Source organism: Silene latifolia, chromosome 9 (assembly GCF_048544455.1).
Source record: "Silene latifolia isolate original U9 population chromosome 9, ASM4854445v1, whole genome shotgun sequence".
Taxonomy (NCBI): Eukaryota; Viridiplantae; Streptophyta; class Magnoliopsida; order Caryophyllales; family Caryophyllaceae; genus Silene; species Silene latifolia.
Genome location: NC_133534.1, coordinates 127,633,222 through 127,659,025, shown reverse-complemented (window position 1 = coordinate 127,659,025; position 25,804 = coordinate 127,633,222). Strand labels below are relative to the sequence as shown.

General features: G+C 39.4%; 1 protein-coding gene across 1 annotated transcript; it reads right to left on the bottom strand.

Moving 5' to 3' along the window:
* Positions 1-653: 653 nt before the first annotated feature.
* Positions 654-4,651, bottom strand: LOC141600054 (uncharacterized). The gene is made up of 9 exons (XM_074420228.1): positions 4,290-4,651; positions 4,076-4,193; positions 3,893-3,979; positions 3,244-3,368; positions 2,355-2,451; positions 1,884-1,961; positions 1,559-1,778; positions 1,099-1,325; positions 654-1,017 (listed from the first exon to the last, which is right to left on the bottom strand). Exons 1-9 carry the CDS (start codon positions 4,412-4,414, stop codon positions 973-975), a joined length of 1,122 nt encoding a protein of 373 aa, XP_074276329.1. The 5' UTR covers positions 4,415-4,651; the 3' UTR covers positions 654-972.
* Between the last annotated feature and the right edge of the window lie 21,153 nt (positions 4,652-25,804).

The following is a 25,804-nucleotide window of genomic DNA, read 5'->3' as shown; positions in this document are numbered from 1 at the left end:
AGTAAGTATTAACTTGGTTAAAACAGCCACCATTTGCAATTTGTGGGCAGCTATCTAAATGCATGAAGATTGCGAACCATGACTTTCTTTGAGTCAAATACCAAATACGAATACAAAATCAATCACCTAAAGATACACAAGAAAGAAAACATATAAATTGACAACTTAGGAACTAAACCCAATCGAACAATGTTGTGTTGAGGGTTTTATGCATTGTGAAAATAAATTTTTTTTTTTTTTTTTTTTTTTACTATGTATTGATTCCAAAGGATGGTTTGAGTCATACCCGATTACCCGTACGCAAACTTATACCCAATGGGGGTTTAAACGAATTTAAACGCATATTTGATACTGAAATTGCTGAACCAAACACCTACGAATGATGTATGAAAAAACATGTTCTCTCTTTTCATTTTATTCCATAATTGTGCGAAATGCGTTAAGAGAGATTTTTTTTTTCCTTTTTTTTTTTTGGTCAGAGTGAAGAGAATTTTGAATGTGACAATAAAATGGATGAAAGGAGCATAATATGCAGCACCAAATCTGAGGGATAAATGTGAATTGCCAATGCAGTATATCACTGGAAAAAAATATGTAAACATTCATGCCCCCAATAATTTAAAGCCATCTTCATCGGCATGGTAAGTTTAAAATACATGAAAGGTTTGATTTGTATTGAATGAATAATGAGGAACAAGTGAATAACAAGCATCAATCCCAAATCCCAAATAATTTGGGGTCAGCTGACATGAATCGTTATGTAAACCCGTCAATAACTACTAAAATGGTGAAAAGAAAAAAAATACAATTACAGGAAAAACAAATTATAAGAATACACAATTATAAACGATAAAAGATAGAAGGTCGAGATTGAGAAACTTTAGGTGTCTCACAGTCTCAGATCTTCTTTCAGAACTGATGACTGTTCAGCGGATTTGTAGATTGAAACTTTGAAAGTCTCCTAACATTTGCCTAGTTTTCTTGTAGATCACATTCATTGGATTGTAGGACAATATGCTGCACCAAATTTTGAATGAGATCCCAAATGAGTCGAAGAAACCAAAGAAAAACAAAGAAGAGAAAAGCGCAGAAGATGACCTTAATTTGAGTCCTGTTATAGGTGTAAGTTATGTGGACTGATCCATCGTTGGCCTGGATAACGGCTGGGTATGAGAATTCCTTTTCGGAAGTATCATCCTCAAGTGTCAAAACATCAACCCATGAGTCACCATCGTCATAGGATACTCCCACCTTTAGTATTCCTCGAGAATCAGTGTTGTAAGCAAGTACAAGACGCCCATCCCTCAACTTCACCCCATCAATTCCTATTTCACCAAATTAGGAGGTGTTTAAACAGTGTTGACAAGATACTAAAAAATCGAAACTAAGTTTAAGCTGTAAGCAATATGCAACTGGGAACACAAAATCGAAAGTAATTTAGGGAAAGAAGACGTGCAGGCAGATGGAATTTTTTTTCCACCGGATATTAGGTGGGACTGTGCGAGTACAAAAATAAGTCGTGATCATATTTAACCAAGAGAGTGTTTCAGAATGCAACCTGAATTTGGATTTGGAAGTTGAGTTGGCTTTGCATGGCTCCAGGTATGTCCACCGTCTTGGGATTCAGACATGCACACTCCGTTGTAAACCGATCGTAACAAAACTCGTAAATTCCCGTTGGCTGTCTCGTAGGGTACTGGTTGAATCACACTCATATTCTCATCAGGAATAAATATTGGCCCAAATTTGCTCCATGTTTTCCCTAAATCTGAGGTTACCTAAACAGAGGTTCAGAAAATAACAATTACAAAAACAAAAGACAAGAATATTTCCTTTGTAATTTTTCGACAAAAGTAAAAGTTTATGATTTCCGAATGTTTAACCTCAACCCAAGCTCCCCAGGCATTCCAGCTTTCAACAGAAGACCCGCAAATCATTCGACCATCATCCAACAAAATAGGCTGAAATAACCACAGATAAAAAAAAAACTGTCAAGTTACATTTTGGATGGCAAATGTATACAATAACTGACTTTCCCCTACTGCCTCAAGGGCTTCAGCAATTAGCGGAGTAAGAGGGGTCGGATATACATAATTGTACCACCATGTTAGGAACACGGAGCACCCATTTCCATATGGCCCAAAAAAAACTTCATTGAGAATTGCATTGAATGACTATTATTTACCAGAAGAATAACCACAACTAGTTTAGCGAGTCATTTGGCTGTTTTCCAGCACAGCCGAAAACCATAAAAATTGAGTCTTTGACACCATTGGAAACAATTAGAAAGTGAATAGCAGATGATACCAAAGAAATTTTAAGAGTATAAATTAGGAGAAGGATTTGATCTGAACCTTATTTTTGATTGGTCCTAATATACCGGCAGGAAATTGTTCTCTCTCTGTCCATGTAAGGCCGCCATCAAACGAACGCTTCAGGCACCCAGTCCAACTGGCAAATTACCATTCAATAAAGAGATTAAGGCCTAAAAATATGATTCAAGCTCCTAAATGATAAATACTGTTTAGGCAGATTGTCATTTGAATATTTGGAAGCACGGATTTGTATAACCAGAAACTGTTTCTATTTGTTGAAAATGCCCCATTTGTATAACCGAAGTATAGGATGTCAAAACACGATACACAAGTTCTTGGATGCATTCTGATAGATATATGTCATATATCATACACATCCTACCACAAACCAACACCCCATTGGTTATGCAAGTCATGTAACACCTCTTAACTGGTATCGAGTGGAAAACTATAAATTGACAAGTTTGAGCCTCAAAGGGAGATTGCAAAATTAGTATAGCTTACAAACTTCTATCAGGTTACAATTAACCAAAAGAACTTTGCTTATCATATATCATACGGAGTACTTGGTACGATAACAACATTACCCTAGTGCCTCAAAGGTTCCCGCAAATGGCAGAGTAAAGGTGGTCATAGCCTCAGAGGTACATTTGAAAACATAAAGAGATGTTACTGGATTCATGTAAGTTGTATCCAGAATTGCATCTAACGCACGCTACTTGACACTAAAAGATTTGTAACCAGTTTAGTGAGTCACTTTCCTTTATGCAATCATGATAAAGAAAAACCTCAGAAACATAGTGCCTTTTCGGCTCAACTGGAAAAGGAAAAGATATAATGTAAGTGGTAACATTCAAAAATTTTGAACTAATCAGAGCAAGAGATAACTACACAACAACTATTATGTCCAAATAAACAATAAACTCACTTTTGAACACTAGGGCCAACTTTGTAAAACAGAATCAACTGATCAAGTACTTTAAATAGAACAGGATTCCACATTGGAACTGACGGTTGTTCGTCTGCAACGACAGGAGAGCTCCAACAACCATCCTGCCCATCAACAATGTAATTTCCAATCAACCCACACCTCAAAAATGACTTGCAAAATTGAATCAATAATCAAATAATCATCTTTTTCTTTATTAAGTTTGCAGTCCGAAAAAGATTACTTAGATAGCAACCCCTTGTACCTTATCTAATTTCCACGAGGTAGTGGCAAATAAAGTCGACGACTTCATGCCTAATTTCGGGCATCATTCACGAGGAACTATCATTTTTTGTAAGTTAACAATGGTCGACGACTAAATCGTCAACTTTGGGCATTCTTACCCTTTTCAGTCTACTAGGTTTCAAAGCCGATGACTCTCTCTCCTCCACCATTCACAATGGTGTAATAGTTTGATGATCTACACAAGTGATGAGTTTAGTTTTTGTTTCTTATTACAACATTACCCCCACAGTGCCTCAAGGGCTCCTGCAAACTGTGGTGTAAGGGGGTCGCATGTAAGGGTAGTCTTACCCTCGTGTTAGCAACAAAGGTTGTTTCGGAACAAAACTAATAAAATCGCTTATACCTTATATGTTTGCAACCAAATCTTCACATCTGGTGCACCTTCTGCTGTTCCCGCAAAATAAGCAATCAGAAAATGATCCTGCCCAACCTATTAAACTGAATATTTCAGCTACAAATTCATCTAAAATGACCAAACAAAATCATACCATAACATTATCACCAATTAATTAACATCATTAATCACCTCAACAATGGTAGAAGCATGGCAACTGCTGAATGGGCAGGAATCTCCAGAGTATGTGAACTCTTGTTTTACTAAAGTTAGCATGCTGTATTTTTCCACAACTTCAGTTGACTTATTTCTGTAATTAGTACATTAAAAACCCATATTAGATTATAGCAGTTGGTGTAACAGATCATTCAATAAATGGGTAATTTACCAAGAAATGATCACAAACCTGCTAAAATCTGAATGTAATTTATGGGAGTTTGAAGAGATCAAGCTTGTGTCAATTGGAGATAAACCCAAGAAGGAAAAGCAGGACAGGAAGCTATCTAGTACAAATTTACATGAATTCAACATTTTCAATTGATCTGCATTAGTTTAGAAAAATGTCAACCCAAATAATTAAAAAAAGGGAAAAAACAAGTGTGACTCTCAAGTTATCTACAACTACATGTTACAGGTAGTTAATAACAATATCATAATCATTGATGACAAGGATTCAAGGAGACAACTAGACAAGAGAGATAAGTTTTTTTTTTTTTTTTTTTTTTTTTTTTTTTTTTTTTTTTTAAATAAAATAAAAAATTACGCTTTGGATTTTGGCATTTGGTTGAACCTATTTGCATAGTAAATAGGTTCACGAATAGGAATGTCAATGGTTCGAGGTGGATGTGGAGTTGGGTTAACCTGCACCTGCATCCATAAACTATAACGCGTATCCACGCCAGCCTCCAACCCGTGCGGGTGGAGCTTTTCAAACCCGCTCCCGCCTCGCGGGTACCCGCCAAATTACCTTTTTCGTCGTAAAACAATTTTCAGAGATATACTTCTTAAATCAAAACATACTAGTCTCGTACAACTTATTCAAACAAGTTACCATATAATAGTCTGAAATAATTTGGGTGGGCAAGTAGATGGCCTTTGATGAATCATCAGTTTAGGCTTTATCTTTTTAAGTTATTAATTTTTTTTATAGTACAATTATTATATATATTTAGCTAGAAGGTGGGTCAAGGCAGGTATAAGCAGACTTGACAAAGCTGTTCCGACCCGATAAGGTTGATCCAGACACGAATATGACCCGAAACCCGAATTAATCCCACCCGACTCAGACCCGACCCAAACCTAGATTGACCCAATATTGACCCGACCCGAAAAGACCCGACCCATAAGTGACCCGATTCAAAATGACTTAATGTTGTAGGGAAATATCCGTAAAATTCCCTTAAATTTTAGGACTATAACGTAACTTTAACATGTGATTAATGGTCATAAACGAAAAACAAGAGAAAACGATAAAAGAACAAGAATCAACCTCGGGTCCTTATGCAATTCGGCCTAATGAATAGAAATCAATATAGATTTCCTCCTAATCGTTGCACCCAAGATCGTCTGAGACTATGCCCCTTGTGCTAGAATTACTCTCTAATTGCCTTGGAATATTGAGAGAGTTTTTGTGAGTTTTCGATGTGAGATCTAGGTTTCAGAGAGAATGCCTCCAAAAACCTAATTTTTGTGCAAATGAAATGAATTAGGTCAAAAGGAGAGAAAGCTCTCCTTTTGTTTCACTCGGTCCGCACGGTTCCCAATGGAGAGAGTGGGCTTTCCACTTTCTCCTTATTTTAACTCGTAGTCCGACTCGTTTTGCTAAAATGTATACGACGGGTTTTTAATTATAAATCGTCACTCGTTATCGGATAATAAAACATCGACTAGTAACATGAATTAGTCGACACATATTAATACTTGTCCGATAATGACAATATTGTATAATTAATTAAATTCAATATACATTAATTAAATATAATCGTTTATATTCAATTTACGAATTAACTGCTTAATTCACCTTAGCCATTATTATTTAATCCGTATTAAATAATTGTCTCAACATCGCGTTTGACTAATTATTAGTCAATAACTATTAGTCAATAACTCCGACTAACTGCTTAGTCATATTAGGCATCAACATGACTGTATTTTCATACCGTCACATCTCTCAAACGTATCCTATAGGTGTGACTTTTAGGGACCAGTTGATCACCGTCATCTGTATGACAATAACGTCAAACTTATCTAGCAAGCCAACCGTTATTGATAAACGTGGACCAACTGGTAATAATACAAAAGTATACCCTTTAATCCTTTTAGAGATTTATATGTCATTGCACTAACTGTAGAGGACACCAGCCCCAACAAGCTCCCACTTGTCCGTACAAGTGTACGTGCAATAACGTTATCCGCACTTACTGGAGGACACCAGCTCCAACAAACTCCCACTTGTCCGTACAAGTGTATGTGCGATAACCGATTCTCATATCCATTTAAAATTTCTCCCACTCAATGTAAAACAATTTGCAGATCCTGATCCGCAAAGGTCGTATTTTACAATCGATCTGTATCAAGAGTGGTTTCCCCGACTAGAGAGTAACTTAACTGATAAAACGAATCCGTATTCGAGCATGGCCATGCATTTCGATTCTGACTCCTCGAGTGGCCCCGAGAAATATCGAGTACCTGATAAAGGCTGAATATTTCCTTCAACTCGACTCCCGCCGATCTAAGCACAACATGAAATGACCCGAAACAATCTACTTGGCCCCCCGTTACGGATGACCGTGAGAAAGAAACCAAAGTCACCCAAAATCGCCTTTAGTCTCAAGAGACAATCGATAGTCAAAAGAATCGACTCTTAGGATCACCATGGAGGTCCTATCCACGACCCGACACCGAATGTTATAAAACATTTAGGACTCCACGTCGTTGTCACAATTGTGTCCTACGAGATATCCGTATAACTCGCCTCTGTGATTGGTCACCAATCGTTTGACTTATGGCTCGTTGAACCCACCATCAACCAACGTCACAAAATAATTGCCGAGTTATCAGCTCACGTGGGCAATTAAGGACCATAATATAATGTTTGTTCGATTCACTTTGTGGTGTTCAAAAAATTGTCGTACAACTCCACATGAAAAACAAAATATATAAATATCAAAACGATGATGTCGTATAGAGTACACAAGAAAATGAATCTAATCCATAAAAGAGTACTACAACTCAGAACACGTTTAATTCCCATGGAATTAACATGCCCTTCATGCTTATCTTGTCGTAATGGTTTAGTGAGAGGATCTCTATATTATCATCTCAGTAGCAATCTTTTCTATCACTACCTCCTTTTGCTCCACGTAATCTCGGATTAGATGAGCTTTCCGTTGTACATGTCTAGACTTGTTGCTAGACTTAGGCTCCTTAGCTTGGAAGATGGCACCTCTATTGTCGCAATAGATGGTGATCGGGTCATTCGAACTAGGCACTACGGATAGTCCTTGTAAGAACCGACGCATCCATATCGCTTCCTTTGCGGCTTAAGACGCGGCATAGTACTCGGACTCGATCGTAGAATCTGCTTTGTAACACTTTGTTTGGAACTCTTCCACTGATCGCAGCGCCATTAAGAGTAAAAACGAATCCAGAGTGAGATTTCGAGTCATCTCGATCCGTTTGGAAGCTAGCATCTGCACAGAATCGGTTGCGCATAGCTTTTGTTCGCCTCCATAAGTCAATGCCCAATCTTTAGTCCTCCGTAGGTACTTAAGAATGTTCTTGACAGCCATCCAATGTGATTCACCTGGATGCTGTTGGAATCGACTTGTCATACTCAATGCATATTCCACGTCCGGACGTGTGCATATCATGGCATACATGATTGATCCTATAGCCGAAGCATAAGGAATCCGTGTCATGCGCTCTTTCTCTTTCGGTGTCTCTGGTGCTTGAGACTTGCTCAAATGCACCCCTGGAGCCATAGGAAGAAACCCCTTTTTGGAGTTAGTCATGCTGAATCTCTCTAGTATCTTGTCTATATAAGACTCCTGACTGAGAGATAACATCCGACGTGATCTATCTCGATAGATACGGATGCCCAAAATTCTTTGTGCCTCACCCAGATCTTTCATCTGGAAATGGTTCTTCAACCATACTTTTACCGAAGTTAAGAGAGGTATGTCATTCCCAATCAGGAGTATGTCATCGACATACAATATTAGGAAGACAATCTTGCTCCCACTCGACTTGATATATAGACATGGTTCCTCGACCGATCGAGTAAATCCATTTTCTTTTATCACTTGGTCGAAACGATGATTCCAACTCCTAGAAGCTTGCTTAAGTCCATAAATGGAACGCTTAAGCTTGCACACTTTCTTAGGATGTTCAGGATCGATGAAACCTTCGGGTTGTACCATGTACAACTCTTCCTCCAAAAAACCGTTTAAGAAGGCGGTTTTCACATCCATCTGCCAAATTTCATAGTCATGAAAAACGGCAATCGCTAAGATAATCCGAATGGAACGCAGCATGACTACGGGTGCAAAAATTTCATCGTAGTGCAAACCTGGCACTTGGGTGAAACCTTTAGCAACTAGTCGTGCTTTATAGATATCTTGTTGACCTTCCACAGAATGCTTTATCTTGTAAAGCCATTTGCATTGAAGGGGACGAACCTTAGCAGGTAAGTCAACAAGATCCCATACGTTGTTCTCATACATGGAGTCCATCTCGGATTGCATGGCCTCAAGCCATAGCTTTGAGTCGGAACTAGTCATGGCATCTTTATAGGTTGCGGGTTCACTACTCGTTAAGAGCAGAATGTCATCTATGTCATGTTCCTCGACCATACCAATGCATCTGTCCGGAGGAATAGAGACTCTTCCCGACCTCCTGGGTTCCTCAGGAATACTAACCGCAGCCGGGATTGAAGGAATTGGTTCCTCCAATGGTTGCTCGGTATTTGGTTCTGGAACCTTCGACAGCTCGAAGGTTCTATTACTCTTCGCGTTCTCGAGAAATTCCTTCTCTAAGAATGTCGCACTAGCCGCAACAAATACACGTTGTTCGGTTGGCGAATAGAAGTAATGACCAAATGTTCCTTTAGGATAACCTATAAAGTATGTCTTGACCGATCGCGGGCCGAGCTTATCCTCGTGTCTCCACTTGACATAAGCCTCGCAGCCCCAAACCCGTATAAAGGACAAGTTAGGGACCGTTCCCTTCCATAGTTCATATGGAGTCTTGTCAACAGCTTTAGACGGACTTCGGTTAAGTATTAGAGCAAATGACGTAAGAGCATAACCCCACAATGAGGCAACACGGTGTGACTCATCATGGATCGAACCATATCAAGTAGTGTTCGATTTCTCCGTTCGGACACACCATTCAATTGAGGTGTTCCAGGTGGAGTTAACTGTAAGGCAATCCCACAGTCCTTAAGGTGTTGATCAAACTCGTGAGAAAGATACTCGCCACCACGGTCTGATCGTAGTGTTTTAATCTTTCTACCCAGTTGGTTCTGTACCCGATTCTGGTATTCTTTGAATTTCTCAAAGGACTCACTTTTATGCTTCATTAAGTAGACATAGCCATATCTACTCAAATCATCCGTGAAAGTGATGAAATACCTATAGCCTTCTCGTGCGGTGATTGACATAGGTCCACACACATCCGTATGTATGAGTCCTAATAGGTCAGCAGCGCGCATTCCAACACCTTTGAAGGAAATTCGAGTCATCTTACCAATGAGACATGATTCACACGTGCCAAATGATTGAAAATCAAAGGTCGAGATAGCTCCATTCTGTATGAGCTGTTTAACGCGTTTCTCATTAATGTGTCCCATACGGCAGTGCCATAGATAAGTTTGATCTTTGTCACCAACCTTTAACTTCTTTGCCTTGCCATAAATCATATCGTGTAATGAGAAAATGCAGCTATTATTCTCTATTACAAATGAAAAACCAAGTTTGTCAAGTGCAGAAACTGAAATAATGTTTTTGGATAGACTGGGTACATAATAGCAGTTATATAAAATTAACTCAAATTCGCTAGGAAGCTGGATCACATATGTTCCCCACGAGACGGCATCCACTCGTGCTCCATTCCCGACACGCAGGTCCACCTCACCCTTTACGAGGGGTTCGATGTTTCGGAGGCCCTGCACATGATTGCACAGATGAGAACCACAACCAGTATCTAGTACCCAAGTTCCGTAACTTGCGTGGTTAATCTCAATCATATGAATAAAAGAAGAAGAAGAAGAAGACATACCAACAGGGTTAACGCGACATGCTTTTATGTCCTCATGGTATACAGGACATGTACGCCTCCAATGCCCAGTCTTGTGGCAATGATGGCATTCCATGTTATCGGTCTTGCTCTTTGTCGCGCCTGATGAGGTGCTCGACTCACCAGGCCCACTCTTATCTGATCCCGACTTCTTAAACTTCGGTTTACCTACTGCTAGGTCTGCCTGAGCTTTGCCCTTACCCTTGCCCTTGTTTGACACAACGAGAACATCCTGTTTCAGGCTCCCACTAAACTTCATGTCCTTCTCGGTCTGTACGAGAAGGGAGTGTAGTGCATGAGGACTTTTCTTCAAATCATTCATATAGTAATTGGCTCTAAAGAGCGCAAAACCATCGTGGAGTGAATGAAGCATGCGGTCAATCACGATGTTCTCACTGATCTTACAATCAAGTGCCTCCAGTTTCTCGACATTCTCAATCATGCTGAGAATGTGTGGGCTAACCGGTTGGCCCTTCTGGAGTTTCGCCTCAAAGAAGCGACAGGTATGCTCATAGGTCACGATTCTCGGTGCTTTCGAGAATTCCTTAGTGAGCGTGGTGAAAATCTTGTTCGCACCTTGGGCTATGAAGCGTTTCTGCAAATTGGATTCCATTGCAAAAATGAGTACGTTTTTAATCGCACCCGCTTCCATGACGAAATCGCTATACGTGGCGATCTCGTTAGCTCCAGCCGTGGGGCCTGGGTTTGGCGGGATGGGCTCAGTCAGATATCTGAGCTTCCGTCGCAATGGCGACATTCCGTAATGCCGCCTCCCAGTCCGCGAAGTTTGATCCATCATTCTTCAGTCGAGTAGACTGATTCATCTGATTCATGAAGATCCGAAGCCAGGACTCACGGTCCAATGTGGCACTTGGCATTGGGTCGTCAACACGGCCAACCATTATGTTATTAGCAGTTTAAAAGATCGTGATCTACACTGAAAAAGAAAGGAAAAACAAAACGAAATAAGCAACTCATCGTGGTGATTTAAGTCTATTTAAAATTCATTTTTAACGTGTAGACTCATTGCACTTGTATAATCGATCTACCTCAAGAATTATACAAATGATCCCAAGACTCAATTTCCGTAAATTGATAAGCCAACTGTTTAGCTAGTTCTACCGTTAGAACTCTTGGTCGATAGATTTCCGTAAATTCTATCTATAGTCCACCATGATCACAGGATCGTACGAGTGACCATAGTGTTGAGATAAAATAGGTCAATCGGTTCCAACTTACCCGACGTAGAAGGGGTCATATTATGCCTACCGACGAAGAAGGGATTCATTGGAGTTTGACCTATAAAGACTATTCTCAATTTTTGTTTATACGAGGAAGATCCCATCAACTTTGTTTTAATTCATTTTAAGTGAACGAAAAACTAGCATTGCGTGAATGAATTAATTTAGGTGATGGCTTATAAAAACGTGTGATATCTGTATATCAAAGAAAACTAACGCGTAACCTCTATATGAGTCAGTTTTCATGCAATTATTAGGTGGTTTGGTTTTAGGCGGAATATGATGCAAATAATCGTTACGATGAAAAACATAAAAGAATGCAAAACGTAAATAAAAGTCCTAGTGTGGCCTATCCTAGTAAAAAGAACATAATACAACTTTGGAATCCACCGTTGGACCCGAGAAGCTTGTCTTGATGTTCCATCTTCGTCCATGCAGCGGGAGTGAGCATCCGATCTCCATCTTTGATCTTCTCAAAATTACAATTTAAAATTTACAAATTATAAACCTATTTACATTCTAAATTAAAACTGTAATTACAAGGAAAAATCAAAACGGAGATGCGAGATCTCAAAATACAACCAAGACCGTGTTCCATCATTACGGTAACACGTTCTACTAAGGCCACACTAAGTTACAACTTTTTGTAAAAATAGATACGTAATAAAAACATTCAAGGCATTCAAAAGTAACGATAAATAAAAATGCATCAACTAAAACAAAATTTATCCGTGACATAATTCTGTAATTATGTTAAATTTATCCAAACCACCTTTTAACGATTAAAATTATGTGACAAAACCGCTTCTATCAACTTAATTTTAATTCATGATAATCCGTTACTTTAAATCGCTTTAAAATAACTAAATGGTACGTGAGTGAACCGTTTCACTATCAAGCGAGTGTACAACATTCGTATAATGTACATGTCATGGCCAAAAGAGAAAAATTTCGAGCTAAAAAAAATTTTCAGTTCGGCCAAAAGGAAAAAAAAAAAAAACGCAAAATTTTTTTTTTTTTCTTTTCAGCGGTTTTGCTGAGAGCAAAAGAGAGCAAAAATTTTTTTTCAGCGGCTCAAAATTTCAGCGCGGCCAAAACCTTCGTGAAAACGATTGAACAAAACAAGACCAATTGCAACTTTGATCTAATTCATATACAATTAAATCTATAATTGATAAAACTTTAACATATTGCTATGATTATCATTTAAAATAACAATATGCAAAGAACAAATCGAAAAACAAAACAGATCAGCCGTGTATATACATGTCACGGTTTTCAATGCACGGAAAAAAACAGAAAACAGCCGTGTAAAAAAAAATATTTGGCCGCACGGTTTTCTATGCAAAAAATTATCGATTCAAATCGTTTAATGAAAATCACAATGAAAAATTTACGTGGCCTCGCTGTGATACCACTTGTAGGGAAATATCCGTAAAATTCCCTTAAATTTTAGGACTATAACGTAACTTTAACATGTGATTAATGGTCATAAACGAAAAACAAGAGAAAACGATAAAAGAACAAGAATCAACCTCGGGTCCTTATGCAATTCGGCCTAATGAACAGAAATCAATATAGATTTCCTCCTAATCGTTTCACCCAAGATCGTCTGAGACTATGCCCCTTGTGCTAGAATTACTCTCTAATTGCCTTGCAATATTGAGAGAGTTTTTGTGAGTTTTCGATGTGAGATCTAGGTTTCAGAGAGAATGCCTCCAAAAACCTAATTTTTGTGCAAATGAAATGAATTAGGTCAAAAGGAGAGAAAGCTCTCCTTTTGTTTCACTCGGTCCGCACGGTTCCCAATGGAGAGAGTGGGCTTTCCACTTTCTCCTTATTTTAACTCGTGGTCCGACTCGTTTTGCTAAAATGTATACGACGGGTTTTTAATTATAAATCGTCACTCGTTATCGAATAATAAAACATCGACTAGTAACATGAATTAGTCGACACATATTAATACTTGTCCGATAATGACAATATTGTATAATTAATTAAATTCAATATACATTAATTAAATATAATCGTTTATATTCAATTTACGAATTAACTGCTTAATTCACCTTAGCCATTATTATTTAATCCGTATTAAATAATTGTCTCAACATCGCGTTTGACTAATTATTAGTCAATAACTCCGACTAACTGCTTAGTCATATTAGGCATCAACATGACTGTATTTTCATACCGTCACATCTCTCAAACGTATCCTATAGGTGTGACTTTTAGGGACCAGTTGATCACCGCCATCTGTATGACAATAACGTCAAACTTATCTAGCAAGCCAACCGTTATTGATAAACGTGGACCAACTGATAATAATACAAAAGTATACCCTTTAATCCTTTTAGAGATTTATATGTCATTGCACTAACTGTAGAGGACACCAGCCCCAACAAATGTAACCCAAAATGACCCAAAACGACAAGTACTAAGTCATATTAATATTATATGCATCAAAATTAGATGTGGCAATTATTGACACGACCTGAAAACACGACACGAACCCGACACGAAGTTAGCGGGTTATGGTCAAGACGTTGTGACCCATTTAAGTAATTCGATTGACACGGACACGACACGAAACTTGAATGGGTCGGGTTAGGGTTGAGCTCTTTTGACACGAACCCGACACGAATAACCCGCTTATTTAAAAGTGTCATGATATATTTGGGTTGGATCAATAATCAACCTAAACAACTTAAAAATAAGTATTTTTATTACTTTTTTGGGTTAAACGAGTTAAGTGGGTTAAAAATGACCCGCTAAAAAAATTAATGGGTTAAACATGACCTGCTAAAAGATTAATGAGTGAAACAGGTCGGTTTGGGTTACAGAAAAATTAAATGGGTTAGGTTAGGGTTGAGACAAATGAGCCGTTTATGTAATTGGGCCGGGTTAGGATGGGGCTAGTGGTGACCCGTTTAAAGTTGACACGAACACGAACACGACACGACCCGATCTCTTTGCCAGGTCTAATCAAAATAGAGTTTCATTGATTACAACCATTCCTAATAAATAGTTAAATTTGCAAAATAATATTTCTTAATCAATATAGTAATAACTAAAGTGTTTTAATCATTAACTCGAAAACGACCCGACCCAAAATGACCCATACCCGAAAGTGACCCGACTTGAAGTGACCCGACAACAAGTCACCCGAAATTGACCTGACCCGACCCAACCCAACCCAAAATGCATGACAGACCCGAAATGACCCGACCCAAACTGACCCGACTCATACCCGACCTGATTGACCCATTTACCACCTTTAGGTGTAAGCGGGATGGGCACATGCAGGGTGGGGTGGTGAATTTTGGCGAGGTGGGTATGGGGCGGGTCTCCCGTGATACCGACCCCACCACCCATCAAATCATTACCCACGGATGCAGGGTGAAATCTGCCTCACTTCAGACGAAAGCGGGGGTAAAATCCGCCAAAACCCGCCTCACTGACGTCCCTATTCACGACTTCACGTATATCAGTTTATTTAGGTTTGAAGACCAAGTGGCTTTGGTCAATAATCTATTTGCACTAAATCGGTTGACGTATAATAATTAGTTGGGTTATTCTATATGGTAACCCCGTATTTTTTCAAATCCTACATGATATCCCTACTTTTCAAATAACATGTATGGTAACCCTCAACTCTACTAATACTTGTTAGCGCGACCCTTAACTTTTTGTCTATCACTTTTTTCGTTAAGCATGGGGCATGGCTAATTGCATTATGAGATTTTATACATAATAACCCTTTTGTTTTAAAAATCCTACAAGGTAACCCAATTTTATTTTTTTAATAAGATAAACAATCTTAAAAACACTCCCTTAGTCCCTTAATTAATCATTCTTAGCACGTTTTTCACTTGATTGCTCAAAAAAATGTAATTTGATGATACTCCGTATTAAATTGCAACATCGCCAACATGAACCTAAGTTGAGTAACTAAAGATCGATCAAAATGAGCACACTGTATGTTAAATCTATAAATATAAGTGGATTATTTGTGATATTTTCATGTGAAATTGCTTCTTTTATACATAATCATGTAAAATTGACAAATATTATTAAGTCGCCACATAGAATTCACTTCATGGGAATTTCAGATTATAAAGAGAGAAGACAATCACCTTACAATTCCATTAAGAATTCACCATTTTAATAAAAATAAAATAAATTAATAGCTATCAAACAACTTTCTTCATTTGTGTTCTATAATTCTTCAAACTTAAATTTCAATAATGTTTATCGAAGGGAAACTTAAAAACAACTACAACTATAAGTGAAAAATGATTCAAATGGATTTCAAATTGAAATTTCTGATCTCCTATCTGTAATACCTCGTAGTTCTATGGCATTCACTCGACCGAGTAGACCGAGTGGACCGAGTATAACCAATACTAGACTTAGTGGAGTTGTTATAATGTCCGTCTATAGAAGGGTCGTCTTAAAACTGTCATAACTTGAGATCTAGATATGATATTGATGTGATTCTAATTGGAGTTGATATCTTGTTCTCTTACAATTCCAACGGTAGGTCACACGCCCAAAATGACCAAGAAACGAGTGAGATATGACTGTTTTACGAAAACTGGTCATTGTTGAGAACTGTGTCGCACTCGACCGAGTGAGGTTCACTCGACCGAGTGGACCGGAACTCGACCGAGTGAGCGACACTCGACCGACTGAGTGACACTCGATCGAGTGGACTCGCCACTCGATCGAGTGCCGCTGTTTTCAAAACACGGGATTTATCCATTTCTCCCCTAACCCTAAAATCATTTCCGCATTCCTCCTTATCTCTCCAAACTCTCTCCCTTCTCTCTAAAACCCTCACAAACACCATATTAGAGGATTCAAGCTTGGTTTAGTTGATTTCTCACCTTCCCCCTTCCTTCCTCTTGATTTGTAAGTTAAGATCTACCCTTTCTAGTCTTATAAACCCTAACTTTGGGGGGGGGGGGGGGGGGGGGTTCAATTGGGTTGATTAATTAGCAATTAGTATGTGTTTATGGGTAATTAGAGGGTAATAATAAGGGGTTTTGTATTGTATAATAGATTAAGATGTATTATGATAGTTATTATGTGATTATTGTAGGATGAGACGGTTTTATGAGATGGACTCTTGTTGTCTTGGATTAGCTTATGGAATATGCTTAAAGGTAGGTTAATCCTACTCGGTTTCAATAATATGGTGTTGTTTATGTTGATGTTGTGATTAGTCTCACATAATTAGGGCATTTGCATTATAACATGTTTAATGGTTAATTACATCATTAAGAGGATGATTATGATATGTTGGGTTATATTTCATGTTTTGGTTATTATTGTGTATATGGAGGATGTGTTGTTATTGAGGAGACGTAAGACAGTTGGGAAACCGTCCTGCGCTTGAGTCGCCTCTTGGAGATTCCCACTCCAAGAGGGATGTGCACATTAATGGCTTCAGTCAAAGAGGGACTTGTGTGGTTGAGACACGACGTCTAGCAGGGGATCCTGTTGGCTTCCGGACCCGGTACGTCTGTGTTGGGGTTGGTGTCCTTAACAGTTAGTGCAAGGACTTATAAACCTCTAAAAGGATCAAAGGGCATACTTTGGTATTATTATCAGTTGATCCACGTTTATCAATAACGGTTGGCTTGCTAGATAAGTTTGACGTTATTGTCATACAGATGGCGGTGATCAACTGGTCCCTAAAAGTCACACCTATAGGATACGTTCGAGAGATGTGACGGTATGAAAATACTGTCATGTAGATGCCAAAATTGACTAACCAGTTAGTCCGAGTTATTTGACTAAGTAATTAGTCAAATATGTGATGTTGAGATATTATATTTAATACGGATTAAATATCATGGGCTAAGGCGAATTAACCAGTTAATTCGTAAAATTAAATATACGTGATTTATATTTAATTAAATGTATATTAAAATAATTATACAATACTGTTTTGTCGGACACGTATTAATAATTCAAATAACCCGAATTATTAGCGATGCCTTAATTTCCGATAACCGATAATGAGATTTTATAATCGGACCACGTCATATACACTTAGCGAGTGATGGACCGGACCGCGAGTTTAAGTGAAGAGAAATTGAAAAGCCCATACGGGCTCCTCTCACTCGGTTTGGCCGAGAATCACCAAGACAAAAGGAGAGCTTTCTCCTCTTGTCTAACCTAATTCATTCTTGCTAAAAATTTAGGGTTTCGAAGAGCATTCTTCTCTGTAGAAACCGAGATCTCACATCTCAAGCAAAACCCACATCAGTTCTCCCTATATTGCAAGGCAATCGGAGAACACTGTTCTAGCACAAGGGCATATCTCGGACAAAGTCTTGGGTGCAACGGTTAGGAGGAAATCTGCTTAGATTTCTGTTCTTTACGCCACAATTTAAAGGACCCGAGGTTGATTTCTATACACTTATCGTTTCTATTGTCTTTATCGTTTTATGACTATAAATTGCATGTTTAAATTTACGTTATAGTCCTGCAATTTAAGGGTAGTATACGGATATTAACCCACAAGTGGTATCAGAGCGAGGCCACGTGAATTTTTCATGTGTTTTTCATAAAACGTCGTTGAAACGATGTATTTTGGTTAAAAAATTTTGTCTCGGCAGCCATTTTTTTAACTCGGCAGAAATTTTTTTATTTGCTGCGTTTTTTTTGGTTGCTTTGGGAACCGTGTCTTGTTTACACGGTTGCTCTTGTTGCTGTTTTGTTTCAAATTTCATGTTGTTTTTACATGTTGTTATTTTATACGGAGATTATAGCAACATGTCAAGTTTTTGTCAATTGTTAAAATTGTTTTGATGCGGTTTTGATCAAAATTACAATTGATTTTGTCTCGAAAATATGTTTTCACGAGGGTTTTTGAAGTTACAGCCTCTTTAGCATTCGATCGAGCGTATTTCTACTCGATCGAGTGCTGTTTCTGTCTTGTTTTTGATCGATCGAGTCCCTGTTGTACTCGATCGACCCTGTCTCAAAAACTTTTTGCTCGATCGAGTCCTTGCTGTACTCGATCGACCCATTTTCAAAACCCCTCTGCTCGATCGAGTTGTCCTCGTACTCGATCGAGCGGACTTTGTTGATATAGGTACTCGATCGACCTCATGATTAGTCGATCGAGCACCTCCCGATTGGCATACCTCTCGATCGACTTGCGATCGGTCGATCGAGCCCTCCTGTCCCTCGATCGAGCACTTGTGTCCCTGGATCGAGGGATTTAAATCTTTAACACTTTGAAAATTTGTTTCTTTTGATTTAAATTTTCTTTTGGCTTCAATATGTACTTTATCCGGATATAGTACACTCGCTATGATTGTGAAACGGTTCACACACGTACCATTAAGTTATTTTAAATTATATTTAAAGTAACGGATTATAATAGATTAAAATTAAATGATAGAAGCGGTTTTATCACATGAATTTTAATCATTAAAAGGTGGTTTGGATAAATTTAACATAATTACGGAATTATGTCACGAATGAATTTGTTTTTAGTTGATGCATTTTTATTTATCGTTTTGTTGAATGCCGTGAATGCCATTTTAATTACGTATTTAATTTTGCAATCAGTTGTAACTTAGTGTGGCCTTAGTAGAACGTGTTACCGTAATGATGGAACACGGTCTTGGTTGTATTTTGAGATCTTGTATCTCCGTTTTGGATTTTTCACTTGTAATTACAGTTTTTAATTAGAATGTAAATAGGTTTATATTTTGTAATTTTAATTGTAATTTTTGAGAAGACCAAAGATGGAGACCGGATGCTCACTCCCGCTACATGGATCAAGATGGAACATCAAGACAAGCTTTTCGGGTCCAACGGTGGATTCCAAAGTTGTATTATGTTCTTTTACTAGGATAGGCCACACTAGGACCTTTTATTTACGTATTGCATTCTTTTATTTATTTTTCGCAACGATAATTTGCATCATATTCCGCCTAAAAACCAAACCACCTAATTATTGCATGAAAACTGACACATATAGAGGTCACGAGTTAGTTTTCATTGACATTCGTATGTCACACGATCATGCTAAGCCATCATCTAAATTGATTCATTCACGCAGACGCTAGTTATTCGTTCACTTAAAATGAATTACAATTAAGTTGATGGGATCTTCCTCGTATAAACTAAAATTGAGAACGGTCTTTATAGGTCAAACTCCAATGAGTCCCTTCTTCGTCGGTAGGCATACTATGACCCCTTCTACGTCGGGTAAGTTGGAACCGATTGACCTATTTTATCTCAACACCATGGTCACTCGTACGATCCTGTGACTATGGTGGACTATAGATAGGATTTACGAAAATCTATCGACCAAGAGTTCTTCCGGAAGAATTAGCTAAACAGTTGGCTTATCAATTTACAGAAATTGAGTCTTGGGATCACTTGTATCTTTCTTGAGGGAGATCAATTATGCAAGTGCAAGAGTCTACATGTTTAAAATGATTTTTAAATAGACTTAAATCACCTCGATGAGTTGCTTATTTCGTTTTGTTTTTCTTTCTTTTTCAGTGTAGATCACGATTTTAAACTGCTTAACAACAAATGGTCTGGTTCAAGTGATAACCCAATGCCAAGTGCCACATTGGACCGTGAGTCCTGGCTTAGGATCTTCATGAGTCGGATGAATCGTCTACCCGATCAAGAATGACGGATCCAACTTCGCTGGGATCGGGAGGCAAGATTACGGAATGCTGCCGCTGGCGACGACGGAAGCTCGGATATCTGCTTGAGCCCATGCCGTTAAACCCAGGCCCCACGGCTGGAATTAACGAAATCAACGAGTATAACGATTTCGCTTTAGAAGTCAAAAGCGGTAAAGAACGTACTCATTTTTGCAATGGAACCCAATTTGCCGAAACGCTTCATAGCCCAAGGTGCAAACAAGATTTTCACCACGCTCACTAAGGAATTCTCGAAAGCACCGAGAATCGTGACCTATGAGCATACCACTCGCTTCTTTGATGCGAGACTCCGAAGGGCCAACCGGTTAGCCCACACACTTCTCGATGATTGAGAATGTCGAGAAACTGGAGACCTTTAATCAGTAACATCGGTGAGAACATTGTTATCGACCGTATTCTTCATTCACTCCACGATGGTTATTCGCAATTCAGAGCGAATTACTATATGAATGATTTGAAGAAAACTCCCCATGAATTGCACTCCCTCCTCGTATGCACTGGACCGAGAAGGACATGAAGTTCGATGGGGGAGCTCGAAACAGGATGTTCTCGTTGTGTCAAACAAAGGGAAAGGTAAGGGCAAAGCTCCGGCAAACCTAAAGAGGGTAAGGCGAAGTTCAAGAAGTCGAGGTTCGGGTAAGAGTGGTCCTGGTGAGGCGAGCAACTCATCAGGCATGACAAAGAGCAAGAGTGAAAACATGGAATGCCATCATTGCCACAAGACTGGGCATTGGAGACGCACATGCCCTGTTTATCATGAGGACTTAAAGGCAGGTCGTGTTAAACCTGTTGGTATGTCTTCTCTCTCTTCTACTTTTATTCATATGATTGAGATTAACCACGCAAGTTACGGAACTTGGGTACTTGATACTGGTTGTGGTTCTCATCTGTGTAATCATGTGCAGGGGCTCCGAAACATCGAACCCCTCGTAAAGGGTGAGGTGGACCTGCGTGTTGGGAATGGAGCAAGAGTAGCTGCCATCTCCAAGGGGACATATGTGATCCAGCTTCCAAGCGGATTTGAGTTGTCATTATATGACTGCTATTATGTACCTAGTCTTTCCAAAAACATTATTTCAGTTTCTGCGCTTGATAAACTTGGTTTTTCATTTGTAATAGAAAACAATGCTTGCATTTTCTCATTACACGATATGATTTACTGGCAAGGCGCTTTCCATGAACGGAATTTATGTTTTAGATCAGACCTCGGAAATATTACACGTAATGAATAAAAAGTTAAAGGTTGGTGACAAAGATCAAACGTATCTATGGCACTGCCGTATGGGACACATTAATGAGAAACGCGTAAAACAGCTCATCAAACATGGAGCTATCTCGGCCTTTGATTTTCAATCATTTGGCACGTGTGAATCATGTCTCATCGGTAAGATGACTCGTATTTCCTTCAAAGGTGTTGGAATGCGCGCTGCTGACCTATTAGGGCTCATACACACGGATGTATGTGGTCCTATGTCAATCACTGCACGAGAAGGCTATAGGTATTTCATCACTTTCACGGACGATTTGAGTAGATATGGCTATGTCTACTTAATGAAGCACAAAAGTGAATCCTTTGAGAAATTCAAGGAATACCAAAATAGGGTACAGAACCTATTAGGTAGAAAGATTAAAACACTACGTTCGGATCGTGGTGGCGAGTATCTTTCTCACGAGTTTGATCAACACCTAAAGGACAGTGGGATTGCCCTACGCTTAACTCCACCGGAACACCTCAATGAATGGTGTGTCCGAACGGAGAAATCGAACACTACTTGATATGGTTCGATCCATGATGAGTCACACGGTTTTACCTGATTCATTATGGGGTTATGCTCTTTTGTCAGCCGCTCTAATACTTAACCGAAGTCCGTCTAAAGCTGTTGACAAGACTCCATATGAACTATGGAAGGGAACGGTCCCTAACTTGTCCTTTATACGGGTTTGGGGCTGCGAGGCTTATGTCAAGTGGAGACTCAAGATAAGCTCGGCCCGCGATCGGTCAAGACATACTTTATAGGTTATCCTAAAGGATCACGTGGTCATTACTTCTATTCGCCAACCGAACAACGTGTTTTTGTTGCGGCTAGTGCGACATTCTTAGAGAAGGAATTTCTCGAGAATGCAAAGAGTGATAGAACCTTCGACCTGTCGGAGATTCCAGAACCAAACACCGAGCAACTATTGGAGGAACCTATTCCTTCAATCCCTTTCTGCGTGAACATTCCCGAGGAACCAAGGAGGTCGGGAAGAGTCTCTATTCCTCCGGACAGATACATCGGTATGGTCGAGGAACATGACATAGATGACGTTCTACTCTTAACGAGTAGTGAACCCGCAACATATAAAGGTGCCATGACCAGTTCGACTCAAAGCTATGGCTTGAGGCCATGCAATCCGAGATGGACTCCATGTATGAGAACAACGTGTGGGATCTTGTTGACTTACCCGCTAAGGTTCGTCCCCTTCAATGCAAATGGCTTTACAAGATAAAGCATTCTCGTGGAAGGTCGAAAGATATCTACAAAGCACGACTAGTTGCAAAAGGTTTCACCCAAGTGCCAGGTTTGCACTACGATGAGATTTTTGCACCCGTAGTTATGCTGCGTTCCATTCGGATTATCTTAGCGATTGCCGCTTTTCACGACTATGAAATTTGGCAAATGGATGTGAAAACCGCCTTCTTAAACGGCTTTTTGGAGGAAGAGTTGTACATGGTACAACCCGAAGGTTTCATCGATCCAGTACATCCTAAGAAAGTGTGCAAGCTTAAGCGTTCCATTTATGGACTTAAGCAAGCATCAAGGAGTTGGAATCATCGCTTCGACCAAGTGATAAAAGACAATGGATTCACTCGATCGGTCGAGGAACCATGTCTATATATCAAGTCGAGTGGGAGCAAGATTGTCTTCCTAATATTGTATGTTGACGACATACTCCTGATTGGGAATGACATACCTCTCTTAACTTCGGTAAAAGTATGGTTGAAGAACCATTTCCAGATGAAAGATCTGGGAGAGGCACAGAGAATTCTAGGCATCCGTATCTATCGAGATAGATCACGACGGATGTTATCTCTCAGTCAGGAGTCTTACATAGACAAAGTCCTAGAGAGATTCAAGATGACTAACTCCAAGAAGGGGTTCCTTCCTATGTCTCCGGGGTACATCCGAGCCGCCTCTCGGGCACCGAGACACCGGAAGAGAAAGAGCGCATGACGCGGATTCCTTATGCTTCGGCTATAGGATCAATCATGTATGCCATGATATGCACACGTCCGGACGTGGCATATGCATTGAGTATGACAATTCGATTCCAACAAAGATCCAGGTGAACCACATTGGCTGGTGTCAAGAACATTCTTAAGTACCTACGGAGGACTAAAGATTGGGCATTGACTTATGGAGGCTCTCAAACGCTATGCGCAACCGATTCTGCACGCGAGATGCTAGCTTCCAAACGGATCGAGATGACTCGAAATCTCGGTCGGATTCGTTTTTACTCTTAATGGCGCCGCCGTCACACGGAAGAGTTCGAAACAAATCTGTTACAGAGATTCTACGACCGAGTCCGAGTACTATGCCGCGTCCGAAGCAACAAAGGAAGCGATATGGATGCGTCAATTCTTACATGGGCTCTCTGTAGTGCCTAGTTCGAATGACCCGATCACCATCTATTGCGACAATAATGGTGCCATCTTCCAGGCTAAGGAGCCGAAGTCTAGCAACAAATCTAGGCATGTACAACGGAAAGCTCATCTAATCCGGGATTACGTGGAGCAAAAGGAAGTAGTGATAGAAAAGATTGCTACTGACAATAACATAGCAGATCCTCTCACTAAAGCATTACGACAAGATAAGCATGAAGGGCACGTCAATTCCATGGGAATAAAACGTGTTCCTAAGTTGTAGTACTCTTTGATGGATCAGATTCATTCGCTTTTGTACTCTATACAACATCATCGTTTTGATATTTTATATATATATTTTGTTTTTCATGTGGAATTGTACGACAATTTTGAACATCACAAAGTGAACTGAACAAACATCATATCTTGTTAGTCCTTATTTGCCCACATGAGCTGATAACTCTGGCAATTATTCTGTGACGTTGGTTGATGGTGGGTTCAACGAGCCATAAGTCAACCGGTTGACTGACCAATCACAGAGGCGATTTATACGGATATTTCGTAGGACACTATTGTGACATCGACGTGGAGTCCTAAATGTTTTATAACATTCGTTGCCCGGTCGTGGATAGGACCTCCATAGTGATTCTAAGAGTCGAATCTCTTGACTATCGACTGTCTCTTGAGACTACGGCAGATTTTGGGTGACTTTGGTTTCTTTCTCACGGTCATCCGTAACTGGGGGCCAAGTAGATTGTTTCTGGGTCATTTCATGCCGTGCTTAGATCGGAAGGAGTCGAGTTGAAGGAAATATTCAGCCTTTATCGTGTACTCGATATTTCTCGGGGCCACTCGAGGAGTCAGAATCGAAATGCATGGCCATGCTCGGATACGGATTCGTTTTATCAGTTAAGTTACTCTCTAGTCGGGGAAACCACTCTAGATACAGATCGATTGTAAAATACGACCTTTGTGGATCCAGATCTGCAAATTGTTTTACATTGAGTGGGAGAGATTTTAAATGAATATGAGAATCGGTTATCGCACATACACTTGTACGGACAAGTGGGAGTTTGTTGGAGCTTGTGTCCTCCAGTTAGTGCGGATAACGTCATTGCACATGCACTTGTACGGACAAGTGGGAGCTTGTTGGGGTTGGTGTCCTTAACAATTAGTGCAAGGACTTATAAACCTCTAAAAGGATCAAAGGGCATACTTTTGGTATTATTATCGGTTGATCCACGTTTATCAATAACGGTTGGCTTGCTAGATAAGTTTGACGTTATTGTCATACAGATGGCGGTGATCAACTGGTCCCTAAAAGTCACACCTATAGGATACGTTCGAGAGATGTGACGGTATGAAAATACTGTCATGTAGATGCCAAAATTGACTAACCAGTTAGTCCGAGTTATTTGACTAAGTAATTAGTCAAATATGTGATGTTGAGATATTATATTTAATACGGATTAAATATCATGGGCTAAGGCGAATTAACCAGTTAATTCGTAAAATTAAATATACGTGATTTATATTTAATTAAATGTATATTAAAATAATTATACAATACTTGTTTTGTCGGACACGTATTAATAATTCACTAACCCGAATTATTAGGCGATGCCTTAATTTCCGATAACCGATAACGATTTATAATCGGACCACGTCATATACACTTAGCGAGTGATGGACCGGACCGCGAGTTTAAGTGAAGAGAAATTGAAAAGCCCATACGGGCTCCTCTCACTCGGTTTGGCCGAGAATCACCAAGACAAAAGGAGAGCTTTCTCCTCTTGTCTAACCTAATTCATTCTTGCTAAAAATTTAGGGTTTCGAAGAGCATTCTTCTCTGTAGAAACCGAGATCTCACATCTCAAGCAAAACCCACATCAGTTCTCCCTATATTGCAAGGCAATCGGAGAACACTGTTCTAGCACAAGGGCATATCTCGGACAAAGTCTTGGGTGCAACGGTTAGGAGGAAATCTGCTTAGATTTCTGTTCTTTACGCCACAATTTAAAGGACCCGAGGTTGATTTCTATACACTTATCGT